The sequence below is a fragment of the Acanthopagrus latus genome, chromosome 5 (assembly GCF_904848185.1).
Source record: "Acanthopagrus latus isolate v.2019 chromosome 5, fAcaLat1.1, whole genome shotgun sequence".
NCBI lineage: Eukaryota > Metazoa > Chordata > Actinopteri > Spariformes > Sparidae > Acanthopagrus > Acanthopagrus latus.
Window position 1 is genome coordinate 21,367,369 of NC_051043.1, and position 26,994 is coordinate 21,394,362.

A 26,994-nucleotide genomic window follows, 5' to 3' on the forward strand; every position below is an offset into this window, starting at 1 on the left:
CTAAAATCTTACCTTTGACCACCCACCATATAACCGCACACACGCACACACCTTTACACAGTACAGTGGGGAGGCACAGCATGACCCGGCACTATGGTGTAATCTTAGTCACACGATGCCTACAGCAAACAGGGCTAGGAATCCATTTCTGTGACCCAGTTCACCTCACTGTGCCCGTTCTTGCCTGGCCAAAAGGCATCATCTGTTGCTGATCAGAATATTATTTTCATTAAATATCCTTGTTTTCTTCAGTGAACAGGCATACCTTCTCATTTTTTGTTTTCTTCCTCGAGTTTTGAAATCCATCATCTGTAATTTTTCGGACACAATTTCCTTCAGTTTTGATTGTATCTTCTGTACAGACAGTACTCAAATTGCAGCAAGGGGTTGTTTGGAGGGCTGCTGCATAACATTCCAACAAACTTAACCCACCCAACTGATACTTAACCATTATTAGGACTTTTGACGAAAATGCATGTCTCCACTTGACCTGATCTCAACAGCCGTCATGCCCAAACAAATTTCAAATTTCAAGGGGCACTGTTTAGCTCAGTTGGTGGAGCTGGCATCCCATGTACAGAGGCTTTGTCAGCAGCGGCCCCTGGTTCCAGTCCCGGCCTGGGGCCCATTGCTGCGTATCACTCCCCCCTCTCTCATCCTGTTCCCTGTCACCTCTTAAACTGTCCTGTCAATAAAGCCATATAAAAAAGGCAAAAAAAAAAATACTTTAATAAATAAATAAATAAACAAAAATATTCCAGACCTTTGCTTGGGCTTATGAGTGACTTAGTTGGATGTCAGATTCTGAACTTGATGAAAATCTAGAACTCCTTCACAGCCATTTCAATCTGAGGTGTAATGCTGTCTGCAGTAGCTGCACCTACTGTCTGTGCACTATTATTGCCATTAGTGTTTGAGTTTTGTACAACAGCAGAATTCAATCAAGCTGAGACAGGGACAAACCTTGGTCTGGATCTCACACACCAGCTTGCCACAACTCAGGATACAAATTCTGGTGCTATGCAAACTGCAGGCACAGGTGCAATGCAAAATGCTCAGCCTGCAAGAGTGGTGCAGTGTACACTGATCATTCCTCCACTTTAACTCTCAGCATGGGCTCACTGTAATTGAAAAAAACAAAACAAAAACAAAAACCCTATGTCTCCATACATTTAATTTAAAAATAAACCACATGATGGTCACATGTTGATAAGACTTGATGTAAAATGCAGCTGAGCACTCATAATCTTAAGATATATTTAGACTAGCTTCTTGGTAACAGTTTGCTTTATTTGCTTTGACATTTGCTCACACTCAGGAGTTCAACACATGAGGGGAGTCAGATAAAATCCAAATGGTCTGCTATGATCACTCACAATGTGAGCCTCTAAATAGAAGATACTTATCCAATATCATCATGATCGTGCATCAACAGGGCTACATATAACCAACCAACCTGGGACCTAACACAATTTCCTAAGTTATATTGATGTTGATGTTCAAATCATCATCATCATCAGTACACCAGTATCAAAACCTGTCACATTTGCTCTTGTCAGAATTGTCAGATTTTATCTACTAATGTCCGAGATGCTGGTTAAAGGAAGGAAGAGGCAATTACTCAAGCAACATTCGTAGAATTAAAAAAAAATCCGATTAAAAGATTAAGTCAAATTAAAAAAAAAAAAAAAAAAAAAAAAAAAAAAAAGTGGCAACTAAAAAAAAAAAAAAGAAATTGGATCAGATCAAATAGGAAGTCAAGCTGCCCTTCAGCATGAAGGGTTAAAGTTATTTTACATCCCACAAAGGCTGGGCCCCAATTTAAGACTCTTTAAAAAGGCAGCATATTTATCATTCTACCTTACATGGTTCTCTCTCTTTACCTGTACATTTCACCTGTTTGGTAAGGTATTTGCTCATGGCGGATGTACAGGCACACGCGCACACACACACACCTGCATCGCCACGTTTCCAGGACAACCCCATCCTCACGAGCCAATAAATCCTAATGGCCAAATAAGCTCTAGTGTCCCAGTTACTGCTGCCTGGTGTCCGTCGTTTCTTACCAGCTATACCTCTGGGGTCTCACATGATACAGAACTGTGGGAAGTGATGCATGTTTAGTCTCCCAAAGGGCGTTTTGAGTTTAAGAATCACAATAAAGCCACCGTATCTACAAACCTTGAGGCATATGGCCTCCACGCTATCAAGATAAGTAACAGTTGATCCATGAAATGTATTTTTCCTGAGCCTGACTAATTCGGCCTCGTGTTTCACGGTCACACGTCAGCTACAGCAGACAACATGCTGGCATACGAAGTCATCTATCGTTAGCTAGCTACCGGAGGAGAGATCTCGAATGTGACATCTTTGCCCGTTACTCATTCTCCGCCACCAGCGCGAGCCGCGGCTCTGGCGACGTACACACGACATCCAGAGGAAGAGTTAATAACCACCCTGCTTCCTAAATTCAACATGTATGCCAAGTCTATCCTATGAGATTAAAAATGGTACATTCTGTCGCTCACCTGCTTGATGAAAGTGAAGACGGAGCCCACTTCCCTTCTCGGCTAGCGTTACGTCCGCTGGCTCGTCCCCGTGGTTTGTGTTGTTGAAGCGGTGCGCAGGGGAAGGTGGCGGGCGGGGGAGAGGAGCGACGATAGTCTTACACCGGAGGAAAGGTCCAAACAGAGCTGACTGTGGTGAAGAGCTGAGACCGTCTTCAAGCCTGGCTCGAACGACACAAGCTCCTTCCCTTCCACAGACGGGGTTTTAAACAGCTACAGCCACACGCTCTTCCCATGGAGGGATTTTGCCTTTCATAAAGCCACGGGGGTTGACGTTGATCAACACGCATGCCCACATCCACCCGTGACGTAAAGTGCCTACCTATCGCTCCGCCTTGGAACTGCGGCTCAGCCAATCAGTGGCGGGCTGACGGTGACGCAGCCCTCCTTCCCTCCGCCTGTGAAGATCCATGTGACAGCGGCCTTACAGTTTTTGTAATAATGACCTTTCTTGCATAACCTACACAGTTTGCGTTTGCTGCTGTACAGTTGCCTAACCGCTCCCGTTCACCGCCTCCTAAAGTGTTATATGGTTGTCTTTCTGCTCGCCTTCAGTGGAGACATCTCTGTTTGCTCCACGCTGCCATCTAATGGCCGTTTATTTTAACTGCCTTCATTGGCCTACTTAGAGACACCCTGGGTTGGGTTATCCTGGCATAACCTATTTGGCACAAGGTTGGAAAACAGGGCCAAAACGGCAAGTTGTAAAGGGTTTACTTTATTTAGTAGGGCTTGCAGTAATTCGTTATTGAGCAATCATAAAGTAGACACTCGTAAAAGTTATAGGAGTTGATAAAACATGATATTTGGCACTGGTTTTGGTTAGATAGGAAGATATGGCCCCTAATAAATATAAGCCAGGATTCAAATGTATTGTTCCATTAAATTGAACAATACAAAAACACACAAATTAGTCTTCATCTGTGTCATTCTATGACGATAAAGTCTGGAATAGTAACACATAAGCACAATGTTGCCTGAAGATAAAGGGACAATGCTTTATTATCTAAACTGTATGAAAACATTTTTGGCTACTCAGGGGGCAGAGGAACTCAAAAAGAAGCTGACAAGTTTTGGTCTAGTGAATAAACATCACATAATGAACCTGGCCTGTCGTATAAAACCACCCATAGGAATAGTATGTGAGTAAAACCCTTAGATGATCTGATATTAAATGTATTCAAGTATCAAAAGTACAAGTAAAAGTGCAAAAATATTTTTATGCAAAAATATCAACATGAATTTATGTAGGCCTACTGCGTACTATGGGTCAACCAATTACTGTCCCTATGATCATATCAGATGGTCAGCATTTTTTCTGATTATCGGAATGAGTATTTTTATTTCCTCTAGAATGAAGATTAAATACATCAACCTATAACATACATACCATACATGTACAACATATAGTGTGTTGTTGTAGTAAGGGTCATGTTTTATGGTGAGTGATGGCTCTATTATTCAGATCTGAGATCGTCTTTGTGATCATTTGTGTCTCACCAAATACAATTATTCAGATGTGGAGCTACAGAGTCAACCCTTCAGTCTCCCTACTGGTCTGAGGCTCGAGGCAGTTTCATCATGTGGCAAATTCATTCTTTTGCTTCTGATGATTAGTCTACGTATAATGCTGACTGTTCTTTCAACTCTGTTCTGGTCTTTATCGACTACATTTTTCTTGATATTGTACACACAAGAAAGCCTTGATGACATAAACAAAGTAGCAGATGTTAATACAATGAGTCATTAAGAGCCACATTTAACTATTTATAAGTATGAATAGTTAAATATCTGATTGCACAGGTTTAGCTCCACTTGCATTTTACTGAACATTTATAGTCTGTTTTTGTTTGCTACTAAATAGGATATCTGTGCTCTGGGTTAAACAGGTGTATAATTCTACAGTAGTCCAGACAAGAGAGTGTATCCTTTTTAACTATGTGTGTGTGTGTGTGTGTGTGTGTGTGTGTGTGTGTGTGTGTGTGTGTGTGTGCGCGCATGTGATTGCTCCTCTAATAAACCACTGGAGGTGAAACAAGGGTGAAGCAGCTGATAACAATCAGATAATGCAAGAGTGACACCAGCACTCCAAATATAAATCATGTGTCACTGTTTTCCTCCTGATTAATTTCTCTCATTTCAGTTCTCTTCATGTTTGTTCAGCACACAGTTTTTGTTGCTCAATAATCATGAGGGGAAACACAGTGAGGGGACACATCACAGCTGTTGACAGCATCTTTAATTAACCGACATCACAAAGGTCCTACTGTACTGTACATAATACTGTGGCACTTAGAGTCAGCATGCTCGTGGATACTGAGGAACCAAGATAAAGCCTTAATTCAGAATAAGAACACACGTATAACAGTCCTTTTGTTTCTTCACAGTCATGTACAGACTCACGTTTCCAATTTGACCAGCTAAACATCATCTTCCAAAATACAAAAAAAAGGAGAAAGATTAGAATAATACATTGAAATTCTGTGGAGAACCGCTACTAAACATGATGTCAAACTGGTTAACACAGAGATCTCTAAAACAAATACTCAGCTCTGGTCCTATTCCATCACCCAGTGCAGCACAGATGAGGCCAATACAACATAGGGCATTTAACTATAACTATACATATATACATACACCAGCGGTGTATCAGGTGCAGGTATCTACAGTGCCTTTATTGCAGGCGCATATAATACATCAGAAAATTGTAGTGCAAGCTAATTCCACATCACATATTTGTTGACAAACATGCTTTAGTTCATTTCTCTTTTTTTTGTGCAATTTTTTTCTTCGTGTTAGTTCACTTCATCCAATGCTCTTAAACCTCTTGAGGAACCAGCAGGTCTCTGTGTATGGAAGAGAAACAGTGTGTGTGAGAAAGTGTATTAGTGTTAAAGCTAGTATCCCTGTGTGCTCAGGTCAGTGGATTATTGTACAGTAAGCTTCTTTATTCCTTGTTGGTGCTTTTGGTCCGATGATAAAAGCACAAGGAGCTCCCCTGTTTCTTCAGTTTGGACACAAATAAAACAACTGGCTGGACAGATGAGGACTTTTACCCAGGAAGCTCTTCTTTTGTCTGTAGCAGTCCTTTCAATCCAGAGGCAGTTAGGGTTAGGGTTAGGGTTAGAGGCAGTTGCAGCTAAAGAAGTGTGGCGAGAAATAGAAAATAAAACAACTTCTAGTTCTTCTACTTTGCATCTTTACAGTAACTACATTATGTGCCAGGATGTTGTGTTTGCAGTGTGTGGAGTACAGAGTATGAGGTGCATTTGTGTGTGTGTTGTGTTTGTGCAAGAGTTGTTCATGTGGGCTTGTGAAGGAAAACAACTGGGAGCGTCCAGATTCTTTATATCACATTCTCAAACAGCTGCATGGAGTTCATGATGTTCTCGTCCTGGAAAAAAGATAAAGAAAAACGTCTGTCAACAGCAGTCCAAAGTAAACGTAAAGTTCAGGTTGATATGTTTAAATCTGCTTGTGACATAAAACGTGTTAGCCAAGGTCACGATGTAGCTTTAAGTAAAGTCTATCCATACAAAAGTGCCACATTTAATATTAGTAATTATGAATATAACCTGCAACACTGAAAAATCAACCAATTAGTACAAATTATATAATTACTGTTTAAAACACAGTGGACTTAAATATGTGTCTACCATCCATATATAAATCCTATGTGATACATATACTGTATATCACCATCCACTAAATGTAATGTGTACAAAGTTATCTAGTACTACAAAACCTACTTCTATCATCCAGTAAACTCTTCTTTGAATAAATACATTGAGAACAACTTAGCACCAGAGACAGATTCCTTATCCGTGTACACATACTGGCCCAATAAATTTGATTCTGATTCTGGATATAAATCTTGTATAATATTCTGTTGTTTGTTTACTGGTGTCTAGTTATCTGAAGAACACAAGAAAACAACAGGGCCAGCCTCTTTTGGCTGCTATAAGAAAACTAAGATGAAGTTTCCCTTTGAGGTCTTTCTTTGTATTTAGATGCCACCAACACTGTGATGTTCTCACCTCTGCTGTAACTTGTTTTTGTCACGTCTGTACGTGAGATGATTAGGGACTTGCTCCCAAATAACAGGTAATGCAGATCATGTCATCTCGAGCACAGATTAACTAAACGTTACATTTGACATGTTGTTGTTTTTGTTGTTGTTGTGGTGTACTGTATTTTTTGCGCTGTATAGTGTTTTTACCTTCATGCATCACACTGTTAATATGTCAAACTGCAAAAGATTGTCTTGCTGAAACACTTCTTGGTTTGGAATAGACCGTTTCTTTTGATGGTGTGCTGTCAAATTTCAGTCATTTAGCAGATTAGCATCAATCACAGATTTGGTGGCTAATTTGGGAATACATGGTATGTTACAGAACATCACAAAACTCTTATTTTCACTCCTTTGGTCTGTTTTGATACAGACGTGTTCAAACAGCTGCAAAATTGGATAGCACATGTATTGCCCAATGTCTGAGGTCAGGTTCAATGAAAACACACAGGTGTTCAATCTCAGACTGAATATTCGTTCATGATCCACTAACCTCATATGAGTCATGGCTCCACTGATGTTTACAGGACAACCAAACAGTACATGAGTCAGCCCACGTAGTTTAATCTCCAACTTCAGGTACTTATGAAGTTGGGGAAAAGTCTCCTACCGACTTGTACATTATATTTACAACAAGGGGACAAAAGTCAAATATTTGCCCCATTATATCATCTGCTTTCCTCACAGATAATATTTTTCCAACACGTGTGGAGAGTTGTGCCCACACCCTCTGTTTACACTGGAAGGTAAATGCCTCTGCAGCAGTCCATAAATATCAATTAGCATTTTACAGCTTCGTGAACCGTAATGACATGTTTTTGTTTTTCAGCTCCAGTCTGGGAGAAAGCACATAAAACATGTCTTTAGTGATGTTGTCACTGGCATCAGGGTGAACAACAGTGGTGCAGCTCAGCAGCCACATTTATAAAACAGACCCACGATCAATTTTGATGTTATGTATGATTTGAGCAGGATACCACCTTTAAGTGCTTATTTATTAAACATTACTGTGACGTGGAAATGGTCTAATCTCTGCGCAAAGTCTAAAATTGACTTAGGTGATTGTCCTGCTGGTCATGTAAGGGTAGTGCAGTTTGGGATGCATATTCATCCAAGCCTGTTGTGAACTTTGCCTGCGATTTATGAACAATGTGCACTGGTGACACACTCCAAAGCTGCATATCTGGCTTTGTTTGTCCACCTGCTATTTGTCTGCTAAATAGCAGGTTCAAAGAGATCAAAGCGATGGAAGAGGAGGCTGAAGCCAGAAAACACAATGTGTTTTTTGGCTTCAGCCTCCTCAACCATCGCCTTGATCTCGTTTTCTGAAAGGTTTGTTTTTCCCTTTTGGTCCATAGCCTGACTCAACCCTCATCTGTGTTGACATTATATAAGGGGAAACCACGAGGCAGGTGCTGTAAATATACGTCGATTTGTGATTGTGAATATATTGTGAATTTAAAAAACATTTGTGTATGTATTACAGTTCACTTTCTGGAAAGCATAGAGAAAATCCTGGTGGGCATACCGGTGTGTTGTGCTGAAAGCCGGCCTTCAGTTTATGTTAGCTGACTCAATTTCTAAACTGATGTTAGCTACTGTTGCTCCCTGTAAGTGGAGCGGAGACAGGCACGGAGAAGAGGAACTCAAGAACGTGCTTAATGTCGCATCTTTTAGACTATCATGGAAAATCTGACCCCGGCCTTTCACCAAGAAATCCACACTCCAGCAGGATTAAACAATTTAAACACTTCATCCACAGGTTTGCACAGCCAATCAAGAGAGACGGAAAAAGGTCTCATTTCTCACATTACTATAAATTTGTGCATATTTGGCTGATAAAAAAAAAGCTGAGTACACGTAAAATGAAACAGTGGCAATTCAACATATATTCTCTAAAAACAACTGCAGATGGAGTCTGAACACTGAGCGTGACTGTGGAACGGTTTTTAGCTGAACAAAACAACAATTTAACTTAATGAGGCAAAACATTTCAACATGAAAATAGAGTTTGTGCAGAATACATAGTTTGAGGTTCTTTTAATATTGTATTTTACTGTTATGAACCGACTCCAGACTCTTGTGGTTTGGGTTATGTGCGGTTCAGCTGCAGTAGTTCAGTGACCCTGAGAGTAGGTCGGGTTTTCCCGCTGGCTCCACGGTGGAGAGCATGACACATGCAGAAACAGATAAATGTCCTGTTTTTGGGGTGATGTGACACATACAACACAGAGGTAACAAAAGTTACCTCTCCTCCTATAGAAGAAAAGTAGGGTAACAGAAGAGTGAGGTTAACATCCCCAACCACCAAATCTACCAACAACTAATGGCTTGTGTGTCTTTTCCTCCTATTCCCTCTGTGATTGTTGGTTTTACAGAGGTACAAAACAGTTATTAGTCCGACAATAACATGAGCGTGACTGCATGGATGTCAAGTGTTAATAAAGGGAGGAGGTTTGTCTGAAAATGACACATTGATCATGTGAATAAGAGGTGGTGGAAAACAGACGAGGAAAATAACAGAAGAGGGAGGTTGAGGAAATAATTAAGGAAGGTGATGGGAAAATGAAGCATTTCTCAAAAACATGAGTGATGCTTTACTGCGTATGTGTGGACGAGAGTAATCTTAGTCATTGTTTGATTAACCAGTGACATCACTGATCCTTGTCCTGTTGTACAAAACTGTTTTTGTACTACTGAGTAACTGTCATGTAGCAGTGGGTTAGAAAGTCACCTTCTGGCAGGTCTCAATGAACTCTTCAATGGTCACGACACCATCTCGGTTTTTATCCATTTTCTGTAGGAAAAAATCCACAAAACAGAAAGAAATTTCTCATTAGTGAAGACATTTTGTAGTCTCAATTTGAACAGAATATAACAGAGGCTAGTGTACATGTGTGTTTATTTGTGTGCATCATAACCTGGAAGAACTTGTCCACGTGTTCATAGGGGGCTTCATCTCGTACACAGGGGTAGGTGTACCTTCCCATCATGTCATAGATTGACTTCATAATCGCCAGCATCTCCTGAAGACAAGAGGACAGATGCAAAGTCAAAGAGTTAAAACAATGACTCATTATTTCGTGTGGCTAAATCTTAGTTTACTAACAGTGAACAAAACTTAACGTAATTTAATCTGAGAGTAAAATCATGCTGGTTTGACATGTAATTGAGTTTCATAGGGCAGACATTATATTCTTTGGACCATAATTAGAAAATCAAGACTGTAATGGTAAGGTTCATAATTTTTCAGGTTTTTTCAAAATATATGTGACGAAGATATCACATATGACATGTAGATGATCAGATTTACTACAATTTACCGCACACACCTCTTTGGTGATGTAGCCGTCCTTATTAATGTCGTAAAGGTTAAAGGCCCAGTTGAGCTTTTCTGTGACCGAACCCCTGAGCAACACTGACAGACCGATGACGAAGTCCTCAAAGCGGATCGACCCGTTTCTGTCGATGTCAAACGCGTTGAACAGGAAGTGAGCGTAGGTGGTGGCATCTGTGAACATAAGGAGTGGGGTTCATTATTTGAGTGTACAGTACATGGCAGGCAAAACAGCAAAGGAAAATGATCGGGGTGGGGAGGAGGTTTGGACCTTATGTTAGACACAGGGAACTTCAGCATCATATTTCAACTTTATTCTGAAATTAAAGTTTCATTTCTCTCCATTCTGCTGCAGTGACTTATCATTATATGTGTACATATTTTTAAATAAAAAAACCTTCCTGAGGTTCAGTCTGAGTTCTGGTAAATTCAACAATATCATAAAACACAACTTTAAAATTGGGACTTCAGCTTAAGATTCACCTGAATAAAATGATATATGGCATTTGATGCTGACTGTAAGAATATCAAGGAAAAGGAAAAAGAAAAAAAAAATCTGGGCCATGGATAAATTGAAGATCCTCCCAAATACTTTGGCCCAGCTTCACTTCAGCATTAAAGAAAAAAATAAACCAGCCTCCCCACATAATAATTTCCCCACAGTCCCTAATAAGAAAGGACAGGAGAGGAGAAATTGTTTTAAACGTCTAACCTCCTTGGGGAAAGAACTGAGAATAGATAGTCTTGAATGTCTCCTCATCAACCATTCCACTGGGACACTCCTGCTCAAGAGAGGGAGGGAAAGAAAGGCACATATATCAGAATAATTCAAGTCTATATAAAGCATTGTAATTGAGTCAGAGCAAAGAAGGAGGTCTGAGCAGACGGACGTACGTTCTTAAAGCCTCGATAGAGAGACTGGAGCTCCTTCCTGGTGAACTTGGTCTGAGCCTGCAGCTGGTCCAGCCCCTCCGGCTGGTGACGCACCGTCGACAGCTCCAGATCACTGTCGCTGCTGTCTGTGGGAGAAAGAGACAGACAGAGAGAGGAAGGGGATGGATAGATAGACAGTAAGAGAGAGAGAAAAGAAAGGAATAGAGGGAGAGGATATGCAGGGAGAGGGAAAGATGAAGAGAGAAAGGGGGAGGATGGGGGCAGACATTGAGTGTGTGGATGCAGGTAAACATTCAGGGAGGGGTGGGATCACACTTTCAACAGGGAGGCATTTGTTGTAGAGCAAGAGGGGAAAACGTGCGAGTTTAAGAAAGAAAATCTGCAAAAAGTCAGGCGAATGAGGGAGTCAAAAAGAAGAGGAGGTACTTTCTTCATGGCGGGAAAGTTAGCAAAAAGTTTTTAACTGCTTTTTTAGCAAGAGGAGAGAGCAAAAAATCTGAATTTGAGAAACTCAATCAAAGCCAGTTTGAACTCACACAGATTAAGTGTTGTGGTGTTATCTGTTACCAGTTCACACACACTGAGAGAAAGCACTGCACAACTGGGAAAAAAAAGAAATAAAAGGGGAGGTTTTGTCAAAGTTAGTTGGGTTTTTTCTACTGTTGCCATACTCACCATCTTTAGATAGAGAGGACAGAGGAGGAGGAGGAGGAGGAGGAGGAGGAGGGGTGTTGAAATCAAGATGGAGTGAAAGAGAGTATATGGAGAACAGTGAGAGAGCGATAGCAAGAGGAAGAAAAAAAACAAAGAAAACAAGTCATGTCAGGTTTATATACAACGGCAGCTGAGCTGAGCGGTACGGAGGAAAAACACTCCAGCTATATTCTGATAAAACATCCAGAAGCAGTGACATATAATATGCTGTGAGACATGAAGCAAAACCACAGATGAGAGAGGTGATCCACTCTTGTGTAATACTGGATCGATTCTTTAGGGTTCAATTAAAACACAACCTCTGACCACCAGATGAATACACCCATTCATAAAATCACAAGTACGTCCTTCATCAAATGTCATAACTGATGACTGAACAGTGTTTTGTCCTTGGGCACAAAAGTTGATTATTGACTTTGGAAACAATAGTTTTACATTCAAAAAAGAGTCCTATTTTAATCCAAAGCCCAGCTTTTGTTTCAGAGCTCTCTTTGTCAAAATAGTTGTGTCAGTGAGTTTCAACTTGCATTTATACACATGATGCTGGTTCATGTTGTATCAGAATTATCATAATAATGAGATTTTTAACTTTAAATAGCATCTGTATCAGATTCCCAGTGTCACAGTTGGATTATATCGGCGAACCACAGAAATGGAAGTAAGGAAGTGGAGCCGTCTCCAGGCACGTGTGTGACAACCAAAACAGGTCATTTATCGCAAAATGTTTTTGGCCATGATGTTTTCCTAACCATAACCACACAGTTAATGTGCTATCTGGTATGGCATATACTGGTAAATACTGTATAATGTAATAAGAGTAACCAACTGTTTAAAGAATTTGTTGCGCTTTTATCTAAACAAAGTGGAAACTGTATTTATATGACCTAGTTTTAAAGATGTGTGTCTTTTTCTTGGGCTGGGATCCACAGACAGGCTGGGGAAGTCAAGAAGCACTGAGGGAAGGCGTAACACATAGTTGATTTGGGGATTTGCTGACTATGACAAATTGTCAAACGTTACCAGCCTTTTCCTTTAAAGTCTTTGAAATTATCCTGCAACTAAAAAAATGCCATTATGATTTACAACCTTTGTACTTTTTAAGCACCTCACAACTGTATCTACTCCTCTCATGATCCTCACACTCAGAGTTAAACCTTCACAAGTGTATTAAAAGTAAAGAGGTTTAGGGTTAGGGTTAGCCCCTAACCCTCCTCCAGCCTCCTCGCTCCGTGCCATCCTCCTCCTCCTTCTCCTCCTCCTCCCCCTCCTCCTCCTCACTGCCCCTCTCCCAGGTTGCCTCACCGGTCTCAGTGATGTCGATCAGGCCCAGCAGGTGCATCAGTTTGAGGAACATGATCACCAGGCAGACGATGCCAACTGTCTGCAGCCCTTCCGTCTCCCACCTCACGCTCATCTTCCCCTCGTCTTCTTGCTTTTCCTCCACGATCCCTCTCTTTGTTTTCCTCTATTACTACATTCTTGGACTTTCTATCCACCTTTCTCTCAATCCATCAGCCTCTCTCAAGCCTCCCTCTCTCAGCTCGTCTTCTTTACCGCATCCAGTCTCTGAAACAGTGTCACTCACTCATCACTCTTATTCTGTCACAATTTTTTTCCCCTGCAGACACTCAATTTAACTCTTCCCTTCTGTTTTTTCTAATTAACTAATGGATCTTTCAGGACGTTCTCCCCAACTAAGAGCAGGGTCTGATGGTCCAGCTCCTTTATTAAGATCGACTGGATCAGATTATTACAGTAGAAATACCTCTAAAAAAAAGAAAAGAAAAGAAAAGAAAAAAAGAGTGCGAAAAAAATCTAGACCTCGATGTTAATCCATGGTAAATCCAATCAGAAGAGGAGAAACCTCAGATACTCTCACATGTTTGGCACACGCGCACAGCTGGTTTGGGATTCCGTCTGCTGGTGACAAAACTCAAAGAAGAAATAAAAAAAACAACATCCAACAACTGTCCACACATCATATGTGTCACAAAATCCTTCGCTGACTGAATCACTGATGCTCTCCTCTCTTTCCTCTCTCCACCTCACATCTTATTGTCTGCTAATTAAGGCCTGCCTTTAAGGAATCAGAGAGCATGGTGACGAAGGTCAACAGGTGCCCTGAATCCCATTTTCCCAGTCAGCTATGTGATCCACTTTCTAATTGTTCCCCATGTCTCTCCTGGGGTCCATAACACAGATTTAATACTGTGTCAAACACTCATAATCATATAATAAAAGGAGACAGTGTGCTCCCTCTAGTGGAGACTAATGGAACAACTGAAACATAGAACATGCAGGCACACACGTTGCTTTGATTACAAAATGATCATGTTAGTTAACCAGTGATGTTTGGATGTGAAAATCCTTCTTTCTTTTTCTATTCACAATTAAATTGCTTTCCATGAAGGGCAGAATTAGCCTCTCATTCACTGTGTGAAGTACAATCACAACCTCTGTCTTCTCTGTCCACATGCCCAGACACATTCCCACTTCTCAAAACCTCTTCATGCAAATTTTCTTTCTTTTTCTCAGAAAACTCCAGCCAGTCCCTCCTGCCCTGCAATTACCTGACCTTCCTCTCCACTCTCTCTCTTTCTCTCATCACTCTTGCAGTATTTAACCAACTCAATGGATTTCCACGAAATTTGGATGGAGGCTGGGTCTCAGCAACTGTTTGTGTGGATCGGGATAAAGGGACAGATTCAGCAAGATGTCTTCAACATTTTCCCTAATTTGTCAGGGAATAATACACAGATCTTGATGAAAACAAAATCAGGTGTATTTAGGTGGCTGGTATCTAAGTGAGTACAATCTGATGGAGATCCATGATCTGGTGAGCAAAAACGATGGTTAAACAGTGAAACAGGGCTATCGAGTGTAACCCTATACCCCATACCTGCCTGCTGCCAGCCTTTCCTTTTCCAAAAATCACAGAAATCATCCTGTCTGCCTTCACTTTCTACACACGGGTCCTTCCCTTGTTGCCATTCCCCTGCACTCCCGTCATGCATACAATTGCAAACTATGCCAACAAAGGTGATAAAAAAGAGAGTTTATCTCAGGTTGAATAGATTTCACTTGATGCCATTATCTTGTAACCCAGGGCGAGGATAGCGAGGGATCTTGTCCTCTTGTTTTCATGTGAATTGAGTTTTCTGTGTTTTTCAGAGAGTGATAAATAATTTGTAATTCAAGTTCTGTGACTTAGCTTTTGCAAATGTAAAAATAACGATTGGGTGTTTCTATCATCGTGACAGTACAAATGTAAAACGCCATTTTGTTTAATGAATTCCCTACCCTATTTCTTTACAGTACACTGATGTAATTCGCCACTAAAATATCCTACACGAGACTCAAATGTGGAGTAAAAATACCAGATATTGGTATCACAGAGTTCTCAGAATAGGGCTCGTATACATCTCTATAGACAAGGCTACCTCTGGCATCAGATGTCAGCCCAAAAATAGGACCAAGTTGGACCAGACCCAAAATCGACCTCAGAGCAGAGAGGACAGGACTAAAACAACAATCAGAGGCCAGCTGGTTTGTTTTTATATCAGATCGTTTTACTGGATGTTAAACATGCACACAAACATACTATGTACTGTATGTGGATGAACACAAGTTCACATACACAAACAAACAAGGCATGTCACTGAGTGCATTTGTAGTGAAGGAACAACAAACGATCTGTGATTGTTGATGATATAAATAATGCAAGAAATAAGCTACCAGACCTCATGGGTCCGCTGACTGATGGAGAACTTCTAATGTACAACTGATGCTAGATGTGGAAAATCAAAGATCCCCTCAAGGTATGACTTATTACTTATACAAAAAAAAAACACTTAATAATGAGTTATTATTTATAACATGTGTTTGTTCCACAGAATATAAATAATTTACAAATTCTGTAAACTGCATCTCCTCCTGATCGCTCTTTAAAGAGTGCAGAATATATGAAAGCACAACAGCCATCAGATCACTGAGTAAGAAGAGCTCTGATAATGTCTCAAAGCAGCTTGTACACAGTCACGTAGGTATTTCTTTCTTTATCACTTGAATTTTAATATTGCTTGATAAATATTCACATTTTAAGATATTTATTCTAAATATTATCAGACTTAACTCGTGGATAACTGAAGATATAGAGCTGAAGCAATGAGTCAGTTATTCACTTCACCATTAAGCCAGTTGATGCCACTGACGACTAATTGGCAACTCTGTTGATAACTGTTCAGCTATTTTTATATCACAGCTTTTGGTGGTTCGTAAATGTGAGAATACTCTGTTTTTCCTGTACACCTGTGTAAGTGAGATCAAATTGAAGGTCAAGTTGGATGGTTGCTGTCTGACTGAAGAGTACTGATTATTGCAGTAATGACTTCTGAGCTGTCATGAGAAAGAAGATTGACATGTTGACGGTCATGTTAATGGCGTGATCCAATTGCAAGAAGGCCTCTGTTTGTAGAAGATAAACTCTCCTTCATGTCATTGAACCTCTCAAAGACCCAGAAATATATACAGACATGACCTCAGTGCCTCCTGTTAGAGCTACAACCTTGAGCTACGAGTGAATCACTTGCAAAAATCTCACTATTACATCCTGAAGAATGAAAAAAAACAGAAAGTACAAAGTCAAATGCCATGATATAGGTGGAAAGGGTAGAAAACTCTTGAATGACTGCAGACCTGAGTCAGCACTTCAGTGAGGATCTCGATAACAACTGTGATCTTCACAAAGTTGATATTTTTAGCAGGCCGCATTAGGAGTCTATTTCCACACAGAGCTAATCAATGAGGAGCAACAACATCTGGACTTCCTGAAGCCCTGAAAAAGTGAGACCGCCTGACAAGTTACTTTTCCCCCCCATTTCCCTACATCAAGACAGGGGGATGTATGTGAAATGTAAAATAGTTAAATATGTTTAGGTGGACGAGAGGAAGCTCGGGCAGATATAATGACTCTGCAGCTGGTAAATCTGTCTCTTTGAGGAGGTGATGAAGTAATGAAGTGGCAGGAATCGGGATGAAGAAACATGCTGAGCATTTTGGTGGCTAGTGAGGGATGGCCAGTGTCCTTCAGGGTCCTGGAGGAGTACTCCAGACTCCATATTTAGGCGGCCTCAGAGAAAGCCTGTTCGATACCGCATGTATAATTGATGCGAAGTAATGCTAGACTGGGGTGTAGGCCCTGCCACAGAGGGAGGAGGAGGAGGAGGAGGAAGGACTACTGGAGGAATTGAAGATTGGAGCAATTGAGAGGAGTGATAAATAATGAAAGAACATTACTGGTGTTTTTGTTGAATTTATTACTCATGATGCCGAGCCATACAAGAGGTACTAATGTGCCGACTGGAGCCTTCCTGCTGTAATTGTCTTGGCACAGTGACGGCAGGGCACTCTGACTGGCTGGACTTCAGCCCAAAACGCTCATCAAAGGGCGCTGCATCATTCAAAGAGCAGTATCCGATGGCTCTTTTACAGTCCCAAATGTACACAGACTGTTGGCCCATCAAGGTTTTATGGTATCTGTCTTAGTAGGCAAAATAAAACATCCCTTTAACTTTTTCCCACTTTGATGCCATCCGTAGATTTACAGATAGTCCAGAACTTAGGCACTGTAGCTATAGCATAGTGTGGATTAGTTCTGTTCATGCAAATTTCCATTTTATTTTCTAGGTTTTAATTCTTATTTTATGACATAGAGCTGACAGGGAATGAGAAGACAGAGGGAGGAGAAGATGACTCCTGACCAGCTACACTGAGATCACAGTGTCACCATAAACACATTAACACCTTGGTCACACTTTATTTATTCAATTATCAGTATTATTATCAATACCTTTCTTTTACAGTATACATTGACTGAAATGACTGTAAATGTACAAGTGTTAGCTGAAAGGCAATTTTCACGTGTTGTCCCTTGGGTGGATGTTAAATTAGCCATTACTACTCTAAAACCACATCGCTCCATCTCTGTTTTATTCATTACCCTTATTAAGTGTATGTTACGACTCGCTTTTATCTTTCATGGTGAAGTGTTTTATATAAATGAAATGTATTTAATTTAGGGGACAAATTATAGTATTTCAAGTAAACACCAAGCATGTCAGAATGTTAGATTAAATGATTATAAACATAAATATATTATTAGGTTGCTATAATACCTGACATATTATTATGTAAGCATTATGTTATTGGCTGTATTTGGTGAAGCTGGAGCAAATTTCAACTATTTAATAAGCCACTGGATAGTTAAATCTACCACAATGCTGTGAAATTTCAATGTGAAAACAACGTGGCTAACAGTGTGATCAGTTTAAAAGTTTTTTTAAAATGACACTCAGGTATAAATACACATCCGCTAAACTATAAAACATCATTATGTGACTAATGGATGATAATTAGTGTAAGAAGTGTAAAAATGGAGCAGGTACATTTAATGTCGGAATATTCTTTCAGTTCTCCTCTTTGGAAACAAGTGATAAAGTGTCTTGGCAAATCGTTGCATAAATACCACCAGCTGTGTTTAACAGACGAGTCACTCTTATAGTACAACAGGATATATCCACACAAGAATCAGGGTTTGCATCGGTGGGCTTCTTTCCAGATAATCCAACAGACTTTTCAGGGCTTTATTTATCTTAGAAAGGATTAGAATATTCCTGACTTTTAAAGGAACTCTGTTTATAACCAAATTAGGAAATGCAGCAGCATTAGGTCTGGATTTTATACATTTGTAGTTGAGCGCACACGTTTATAAATCTAGAGTTTATTAAAACAGTATATAAATATTGATAAAATAGAAAGATAAAACACTTTACTTGAACCCTGACCAGCCCACACCTCTCTATCTAACACTGACAAGCAGTACATAAATAATTTATAGCAGACTGTGATGTAGTTATAAGAAGATTTAGATATTTATCAATGTAACTAACTAATCCTGTGGAAGTTGTTATATAAACAGATAATGAAAACTTTTTTATAATATAAAATGTCTCTAAAAAAACCTAATAATTTAAAAAGTAATTGTTGATAAATACTGTATGTAAATGACGACCAGTGTTGGAAAGTAACTGAGTACATTTACTTTCTGCTTCTACTGCACTATTTATTAGAGGTGAACATCTTACTTTTTACTCACTCGCTACATTAATTTGACAGTTACTTACTAGTTACTATTCAGATTACGTTGTGCATCAGAGCCAAAGCAGCGCATTATTGAATACATTTATTTTATCAGCAATCATTAAAAATAATAATTGGTTGACTCACAACATCTATAGGAACATGTAAACATATTCTGTAAAAAGTTTATCTTTACTTTACTTTTGACATTTAAGTACTTATAATATTAGATACTTCTGGGCATATTTTTTACAACACTGCTTAAATGTTGACTAATCCTGTATGTGAAACACAGAACTGTGTATATGACCATATCATAATTGGTCATAAACCCTTTATTAAATGTTTGTAAAGTGCTTAAACACAAGAATAAATGTTAAATGGGGGTGTGATCATACAGGTACAGTCAGTAGCACAAAACCTCTAGTATCAGTCAGCCAGTAGAGGGGCCCCAGGTAGACCCTTACCTTCAAATGAGGACATGGGCTCCAAGATGCCAAACTGCTTGAGAACTGCCATGAACAGGATGATGACCACGCCGATGGCAAACAGCTCCATGCCCTGGATCCCCATGACTTCAGGACAGGGTGGGGGGGTGGGGGGCCCACTCAGGGCCAAGCCAGCACGACGAGGCCTGGCCCCGAGGAGAAAGACGATAAAGGGAGTCTGGCCGACCCAAGTAAAGCTGGGCTCGGTGAATCAACAACAAGTGTTTTCAACAGAAGCAATCAGGGATCAGTCTGGTCGGTGGCTGAAAGCATGGGTTTGTTTTTCCAGGCCCGGGAGACAGCATGAGAGCCAGGCCAGTAAGCTGGACGAAGGCTGCTCCAATGTCAACACTGATGCTGAAGTGGAAAATATGTGGACGCCGACATATATGGAAAACCTCCCTCTCTAGACCCATGAGGGAAAATGGGGGTTGTGTCACGAGTCATTTATTACAGTGCATTAAACGAGACGTTTAGAGTCACTTTCCAGAATTTCCTTCTGCTCGCACTCTCGGGAGCTCAGAATGGCAAAGACACAAGTTACTGCTCACCCTCTTAATCCAAACAGCTATTATCAGTCGTCACGTCATAGTTTAGGCTCATAATTCACATTTTGGTTTTAGATGAAAATGTCTTTTGGGATAAGCAGAGAATTCAGTACAGCCTCTGTGTCCATTTTCATGATTTTGCACCTACTAACTGGGAGAAAGCCTGGCTGAGTACAACTGACAGATTATGACAGAACAGAGCATGAAATACCAAAGTCTTCTTATCTTCCATTGCCTTAAAACTGCGAAACAACAATAGCAATTAGAAATAAATTACCCCATTATGTGCGCTGACCACACAAGCAATTCCTGAAACCTCATCACTGGAACAAAAACATGCTTTTAATGCCCTTTAACTGAAAATCAGACCTTCTAGTCTCAGTGGAATCTACTCGCAATATTCAGGATGAGATCATCTTCTGAGACGAACCTGTCAGGATCAAAAATCTGAATTTCATGCAAAGTGAAACTGGGTAGAATAAGGCTGCACTGTCCAAATAATCAAAAGCATTGAACAGGCATCTACTTATAGGACTTGGGATGATTTTAAATCAGCAAGTTAACCACTATTTCTGCTTTTATGTCTCTCAGTAATCCTCAGGTCCGACAAACACCTTTTCAGCACAAACTTCATTCAATCGCAAATAGTTAACTTTAGATTCTGCATCGCTGTCTCGTCCGATTCAGTCCACTTCAATGTTTGTCGAAATCCAGCTCCTGATATGGAAGAATATGGCCCATGAGTAGAAGGCACTTAGAGCAGCAGCAGCGGCGGCAGCAGCAGCGTCCAGGGAGGGAAATCCTGAGAAACTGAGAGGAGCTGTGGGTTGAGTGAAACCTCCTCCCCCAGTGTCTACCTCCTCCGCACATACTTTTCCATCACTCCCCTCTTTCTCCGCAGCTTCCTCAGTTTTATCTGTTGCTGCTTCTCTTTGCAACTTCTCCTCCCTCGACTCACTTAGTGAGCGCTCACTCTGACAGAGGTTAAAAACTGAAGTGCCCTGTCCACCCAAATCCTTCCACCCATCCTGCCCATCTTGTGGTCTCTCCTTACTCCTCGGCACTCCTCCTTTTTCTCCGCTCGCCCATCTGATTCGCTTTTGCGCCCCGGGGCTTGCCTCCTCCTCCTCCTCCTCCTCCTCCTCCTCCTCCTCCCTCCATCCCCTCTGTCGCTCCATAACTTTGGCCAACCGCAGACTTTCTCTCCACCTCTGCTCAAATCCTCTTTCGCTGTCCTGCTCAAGTGTGTCCCTCCTTCACATCAAGGTGGAATAAGACATTTTTTGAATTGGGGTCCCAGCTATGGTAAAGCTTTCAGGAAGGCAGACATGTTTGTAAAACGATTAATTGTATGTTCTGGACCGAAGTCTGACGTCTAGCATATATAGAGATGTCAGATTATGAGACAACAGGCCCCTGGACATAGACAGGTATAAGGCCATCTAACCATCACACTACACTGGAACAAGACACCCAGACTGAAGCAGACAATTTTCTTCAAGGTCATTTTGTGTCTCCTTTTGCCCCTTTTGCATCTTTGTATTCATTTTGCTTCTCTTTGTGATTCTTTCATGTCTCTTAGTGATTGTTTTGTGTGTATTTATGGTCATTTAGTGTCTTTTTTGGCTGTTTTGCTTCACTTTATGGTCATTTACTCTCTTTTTGTGATCATGATGCTTCTGTTTGTGTTTTTTTAGTGTTGCTTTGTGGTTGTTTTGTGTCATTTTGTAGTTGTTTTATGTCTCTTTGCAGTTGTTTTATGTCTCTTTGTGGTTGGTTTGCTTTTCTTTTTGTTCTCTTGCATCTCTTTGTGGTTGCTTTACCTTTCTTTGCAGTCAGTCTACATCTCTGTGCTTGTTTGGTGCCTATCTTTAGGTGTTCTTAGGTGTTCTTGGCTAGTGTGTTGTTTTGCTTCTAATTTTGGGTTAGGGTAAGGGTTAGGTTAGGTTATTTGACTGACTTTCCAACAAGAAACATTAGCAGTCACTTCATACATAGTTTCTGGTTTCGGGGCCCTCAGTACTGAGTAATTTATATCTACCAATCATCACCGCTGACTCTGATCGGGGAGTCAGTAGGGGTGGCCAATAAGATTCCAGGATGAGGTCTGTGGCCAGCCCTCTGCCAGATTATCCAAATTATTATTATGTTCATTGTTGGCACACATAAACTTGCACACACAGATCAAATAGCAGGGACACCCCGCCTCACCACACTGTACTCTGCATACTATAAATGCAGCACTATATCATTAATGCCTGCACTTTATCATTAATGCAAATCATAATGATTCCTGGGATACATGCAACAGTTTGCTTTAGATAACATGGAAAAACATTATGATGTGTGAGTGTGTATGAATGTGGTTGTGTGTTTAGGTCAAAGGAGGATAACTGATGACTCTGCACTTGCTAATGCATCAAGATAGAATGTGGAATGGAGGTATGTGTGTGTCTGTGTGTGTGTATGTGAGGGAGTGTGTGTTAATGCATTGACTTGGTTGGAGATAGGAGACACAAATGGGAGGCCAGAGTGAGAGAGATCAATATCTTTGTGGTGAGGTGCTGGAGCTTCCCCTCCTCTTTTTTTCTGCTTCTTATATATTACCAGAATAATCTCAATCAACCATCGGTTATGAAACCATAGATCTATTTCCAGCCAGTTCTTTAATATGTGAGAGTCTGTGGTGTCCATCACTGCAGCGGGTGAATCACCCTTAAGGTCAAATTTACATTTCAGTTACCACTTGGTGGAGGAGAGTGGATCAGGTGACAGACTTCCACACTGAAGTAACGTGCGCGCGCACACACACACACACACACACACACACACACACACACACACACACACACACACACACGCACACACACACACACACACACACACAAAACACACTATGCATCTATGGAGGAATATGTGCATTTTTTGTGTCTATGTGCATCTACATTTGTTTTCTTGTATATTGATGCAAGTGTAGTCACTTTGTGGGGTCTTTGTGTGTGTGTGTGTGTGTGTGTGTGTGTGTGTGTGTGTGTGTGTGTGTGTGTGTGTGTGTGTGTGTGTGTGTGCGTGTGTGTGTGCGTGTGTGTGGTCGTTCCTCTGGGCAGGCCATTAGGACACTAACAGGTTTTTAAAAGGTAGGCTTGGCGCTGCCTGCTGACACAACAGTCAGTAAACAGGGAGAGAGGACCCAGACTGTTTCCTCTCAGTCAGACACATCAGCAAAATCACCTCAGTCTTCACCACAGTTGAAGAGGAAGAGTCACAAAAAATGGCAGTTAAACATGTGAGGTAAGATGTGAGAGCCCTACCGAGTCTTGAATTTTGGGACCGATGCCAATGTGAGGAAGTAAGAAAACAATTGTCAGGAGTTAGAAAGATAAGTTTGGAAGATCAAGTTCATATTTGTGCTTCTATGCTCTACACCTTGTTTTACAACTATGCTTCTTCTACCATGACCCTGAAATGTTAAGATCTGGACAACCTTGGTATTTTGGCAACTAATATTTCTTTAAAATGGAAAGAATTAACAAAACTTGAAGAGCTCATTATGAAGCAAAATGGCTCCTGTCAGTTTTATCATCCTACATATGATCGTTAAACCAGCTATTGTTACAAATGTATTATGGTGCATGCAGCCTTCTTAGCATTGCAGCTGCAGCTCCATTTGATAAATCATTAGCGAAAAATTTCAGCACAAATCTTGTGTTTTTACAGCTGCACCATATTCTACAGGTCTTGTTCATCATTTTATACAAATAAAGTACCTCAACACACAGTTTGACTGCAAAGTCGCTCTGATTAGAAGAAGCGAGAGTGAGAAGTAAGAGGGTGGTGGGGTGCATGAGAAGACAAAGGAGGGAATGAAGAGACAGACAGTGACGTGGAGGTGAAACCAAACGAGTGCCTACCTGAGCGATGGTACCTGGCTGCGCCGTGGCTGCAGTGAGAGAGGCAGCTGGGCCGAGAGAGGCGCCTCCTGGCCTCCACAGAAAGAGCAGCCATCACAGCTCCCATAATGCAGCTCAACTACCACAACAAACGAGGCTACCGCTGCTAACAAGCTGCCCTGAAGAATTCTGAATACCGCTCGAGATCCTGGATTAGAGCAAAGTCTAACAAGATAAGTGCCAAACTTTAAAGGACTAGATGGGGATGCTCAGTCATGTAGATCAATTCTAACAGAGTGAACAGCGGCTCGGGAAACTGTTGCCTGAGAACCTGAATCTCACGCGCAGACTACCAGGGTCTATGGATAAGGTGATAGTGATAGAATTTTTCAGTGTGTGCGTGTGTGTGTCTGCCTTTTGTCCGAGGCCACATTTGAAAATCTGTTTGAGTTTGTGACACCACTACACAGTGTGTGAGGGAGAGATAAAAAAGAGGTAAGGGATCAAACAGCCCTGTGCAGCTTCTGACCTTTCACATCACACACATTGCACACCTCCACGTGTCTTTATTTCTGTCTCACTCCCTTCCTCTCCTCTGATCGTTGTCCACATAGAAGTGTGACTTTAACTCCTGTACAGTCTGTCTGATTCTTATAGGCTCTCTGCTGTAAAGGTTCCTACTGTTGTGTGCCAATGAAAGTTGAAGCAATCATCCATTATCTCCCTGCATACAATCACCAGTGTCGAAGGGTTTGGCAGTATGGAAATAAGTCTACATCACACTGCAGCCGTGTTCCTGTTCAGGAACTACGGCCCTTTGGAGGAAGTTCCTACAGCAGGGACCAGGGAATAACGTACAACCCAAAGACAATATATTTCCCCTAAAAAGTCCCTGCTCGAGGGGTTGAATATTCCAAAAGTATAGGAACTTGAGGAATGGGGCTGCAACTTTTCAGATCGTTTTTCCTTTTTCAAAACCCTAACCCTTCAAAAACTTGAAAAACCTGCCTGTCTTTGTGGTTCAACAGACCGTGGTGGAAATGCAGAAGACAACAATCTTTGAATCATGAGACTAAATGTTCTGGGTATGCAGAGCTGGTGTTTCCCATGGCAAAGGGACACAAATCCTCCTTCTTAGAGTGGTTGGTACGGTGTATCACTAACTCATAAAATGAATGACTTTATCATAATTGCTTAGCCCGATTAGCTAATACTTTTAAGCCCACTTGGCTGACAATCTCAATGTCTTGGAAACGTGTCAGTTGTTGTTATACTTTGTGAGACACAGGCTACGCAAAATACCACAAGTAATCACTCATAATCATTTCTCCAGCGACCTCCTCTGGAAACTTGTGGATTAATTGTGAATTTTATGGAAAAAAAAAAATCTATGTTAATTTCCTTTGATTGCGGTCACAATCTGATTCCCTGCTGTTTACGGCTCCTGCTGCAGTAAATGGCAGCGAAATGGACTATGGAAGGCGAGTGAGTCTTTTTTTAACAAACCACAACCCGCATTTACTGTAAATCCTTATGACTTATGATTTAAATGGGGCATTTATTCCTGGACTGAAACCTCTGAGGAGAAGAGGTGTGAGGGTTTCCCAGCGTCATCTGCAAAACAACAAATGACAAACTGCAGCTCCTGCAACGAAGCGTCTCTGTTTCTTTCTGTTAGCACGAAGCCAAATCAAAAGTGGTTTGATGTCTATAAGCACAAGGTCATGTCCATTCATAGCATCTCATAGTATCTTTTTATCTGTATCTTTTAATCAATTGTGTATCTTAAAACCAAACTGTGAAATGTGTTTGAAGCGTGCCACTGTGTAACTTCCCAACATGTTTAATACATACACACAATAAACCAAAAGTCTCAACATCCCTGTTTCATCTTTCTCAACAAACCTGAGAAGAAATATTTCAAATCACACTTAAAAATGTTTTGATACTAGTGGGTAATAAAATATATATTTTTTTTTTCCAGCAGAATTTTGCAGGCTTCAGCTCCTCAAATAGGAATAATTTTACTCTTTTATGACTGTAAAGAGAATATCTTCAAGTTTTGGTCAGACAATACAAGACATCTACATACCTTGAATTCTGGGAACTTGGAAAAAAATGAAATTAAAACAATAAATAAATAAAGATGACTGTTAGTTGCAGCCCCACGGCAGCCATGTAATATCCCCTCTGACCACCAGAGGACACAGGACACCATACAACACACTGCAGAACAGGACCGCAGCTCACCACCATTCACCAACACAATCAAAGAGCAAAGAGAAGCCAATGAAACACGAGAGAACGGATCAAATTTTTGTGCCTATTCCAAGATCGTAAACAAGCTTACTCAGCTGCAAACCAATCGCTAGATGCTGTGTGGTTTGTTCCATCATCAGTTTCTATGTTTGACATGAAGATGATTGATCAGGGACAAATAATACATGGATAAAACAAGCAACAAAGAAATATAATATGAATCAACGTGTGCTGCATGAGCTTATTCTCTGAGTGAGAATCTATTTCTGTGCACGTCCAGAACCAGCTGATCAAACAGTGAACACATCGCAGAAAGCTGATTGTATCCTCCGTGTCTCTTTAATGCTCACGTCTTCCCTGACAAGCTGCTCCGGGGAGGTTAGATGAAAACTTTTTCTTCACGTTGCACAAAGTGTTGACATGAGCTGCCCTCTCCACACTCAGTAAACAACACCCGAGACATTTAGATTTGCTGCATGGCCTCTCCACTTCCCACAAGAGCTGCAGGGATATAACAGTGGTCATTAAGGAGAGAGATGGCAGCTCTTCTCAGGCTTTTCCCACTACTGCTACGTCCACCTCACCCCTTTCAACTGCCTGATACGTTCTAATTAAAACCAAATGCAGTCTCACTTCCTCATGAGGTAATCCCCGTTCCAGTAAACCACCTCAGCTGGGCAGGTTCAAAACCAACCTCAGCTGTGCAATTAAAACAGGGACTTCTTAATCAAAGCTTATTTTTTGCTCCTCTCCCTCGGCCCTGGTTGTTGCTTTATTCCCCTCATTTCTCTTTATGCAACACCCAAATACCTCATCCCTCTCTCCATGCTATGCTGAAGGCAGAATTAGGTTTAGGTAATGGATCAGTGGAGACCTGAACCCCCCTACTTGTGCAGGAATCCATTATGAAAATTTAGACTGGGGGGCTGTTGAGAAGAATGTATGACGAGGAGAGGCTAAACAAAGCCGAAGGCAAGACATGGCTCTGCAGAGAACATTCATCATCGAGTCTGTTGTTTCCTCTAATGTAAAACTGCACACGGAGGTGTACTGTCCTCACCTATCTGTACCAACCTCAAGAGCATCTGGGA

At 41.0% G+C, this 26,994-nt stretch overlaps 2 protein-coding genes across 9 annotated transcripts in view; both read right to left on the bottom strand.

Annotated features, from left to right (window-relative positions):
* Positions 1 to 2,869, bottom strand: part of slc23a2 (solute carrier family 23 member 2) — a 33,213-nt gene extending 30,344 nt beyond the window's left edge. For 2 of the 4 annotated variants that reach the window (XM_037098217.1, XM_037098216.1), the window contains exon 1: positions 2,529 to 2,869. The gene's annotated coding sequence lies outside the window, so the exon portion shown is untranslated. The remainder of the gene's footprint in view (positions 1 to 2,528) is intronic. The other 2 variants (XM_037098218.1, XM_037098219.1) reach the window with 1 other exon arrangement.
* Positions 2,870 to 4,782: 1,913 nt separating this feature from the next.
* Positions 4,783 to 26,994, bottom strand: part of kcnip3a (Kv channel interacting protein 3a, calsenilin) — a 47,970-nt gene continuing 25,758 nt past the window's right edge. Inside the window, exons 1-8 of one of the 5 annotated variants that reach the window (XM_037099454.1) lie at positions 19,186 to 20,724; positions 11,543 to 11,545; positions 10,868 to 10,992; positions 10,686 to 10,755; positions 9,969 to 10,147; positions 9,558 to 9,662; positions 9,371 to 9,433; positions 4,783 to 5,961 (exon numbers count right to left, since the gene is read on the bottom strand). In XM_037099454.1, the coding sequence (XP_036955349.1) occupies positions 5,914 to 5,961; positions 9,371 to 9,433; positions 9,558 to 9,662; positions 9,969 to 10,147; positions 10,686 to 10,755; positions 10,868 to 10,992; positions 11,543 to 11,545; positions 19,186 to 19,291 (699 nt within the window). In that variant the 5' untranslated portion in view covers positions 19,292 to 20,724 and the 3' untranslated portion in view covers positions 4,783 to 5,913. Of the gene's footprint in view, positions 5,962 to 9,370; positions 9,434 to 9,557; positions 9,663 to 9,968; positions 10,148 to 10,685; positions 10,756 to 10,867; positions 10,993 to 11,542; positions 11,546 to 12,883; positions 13,158 to 19,185; positions 20,725 to 26,994 lie in introns of those variants that run through there. The other 4 variants (XM_037099451.1, XM_037099455.1, XM_037099456.1 and 1 more) reach the window with 4 other exon arrangements.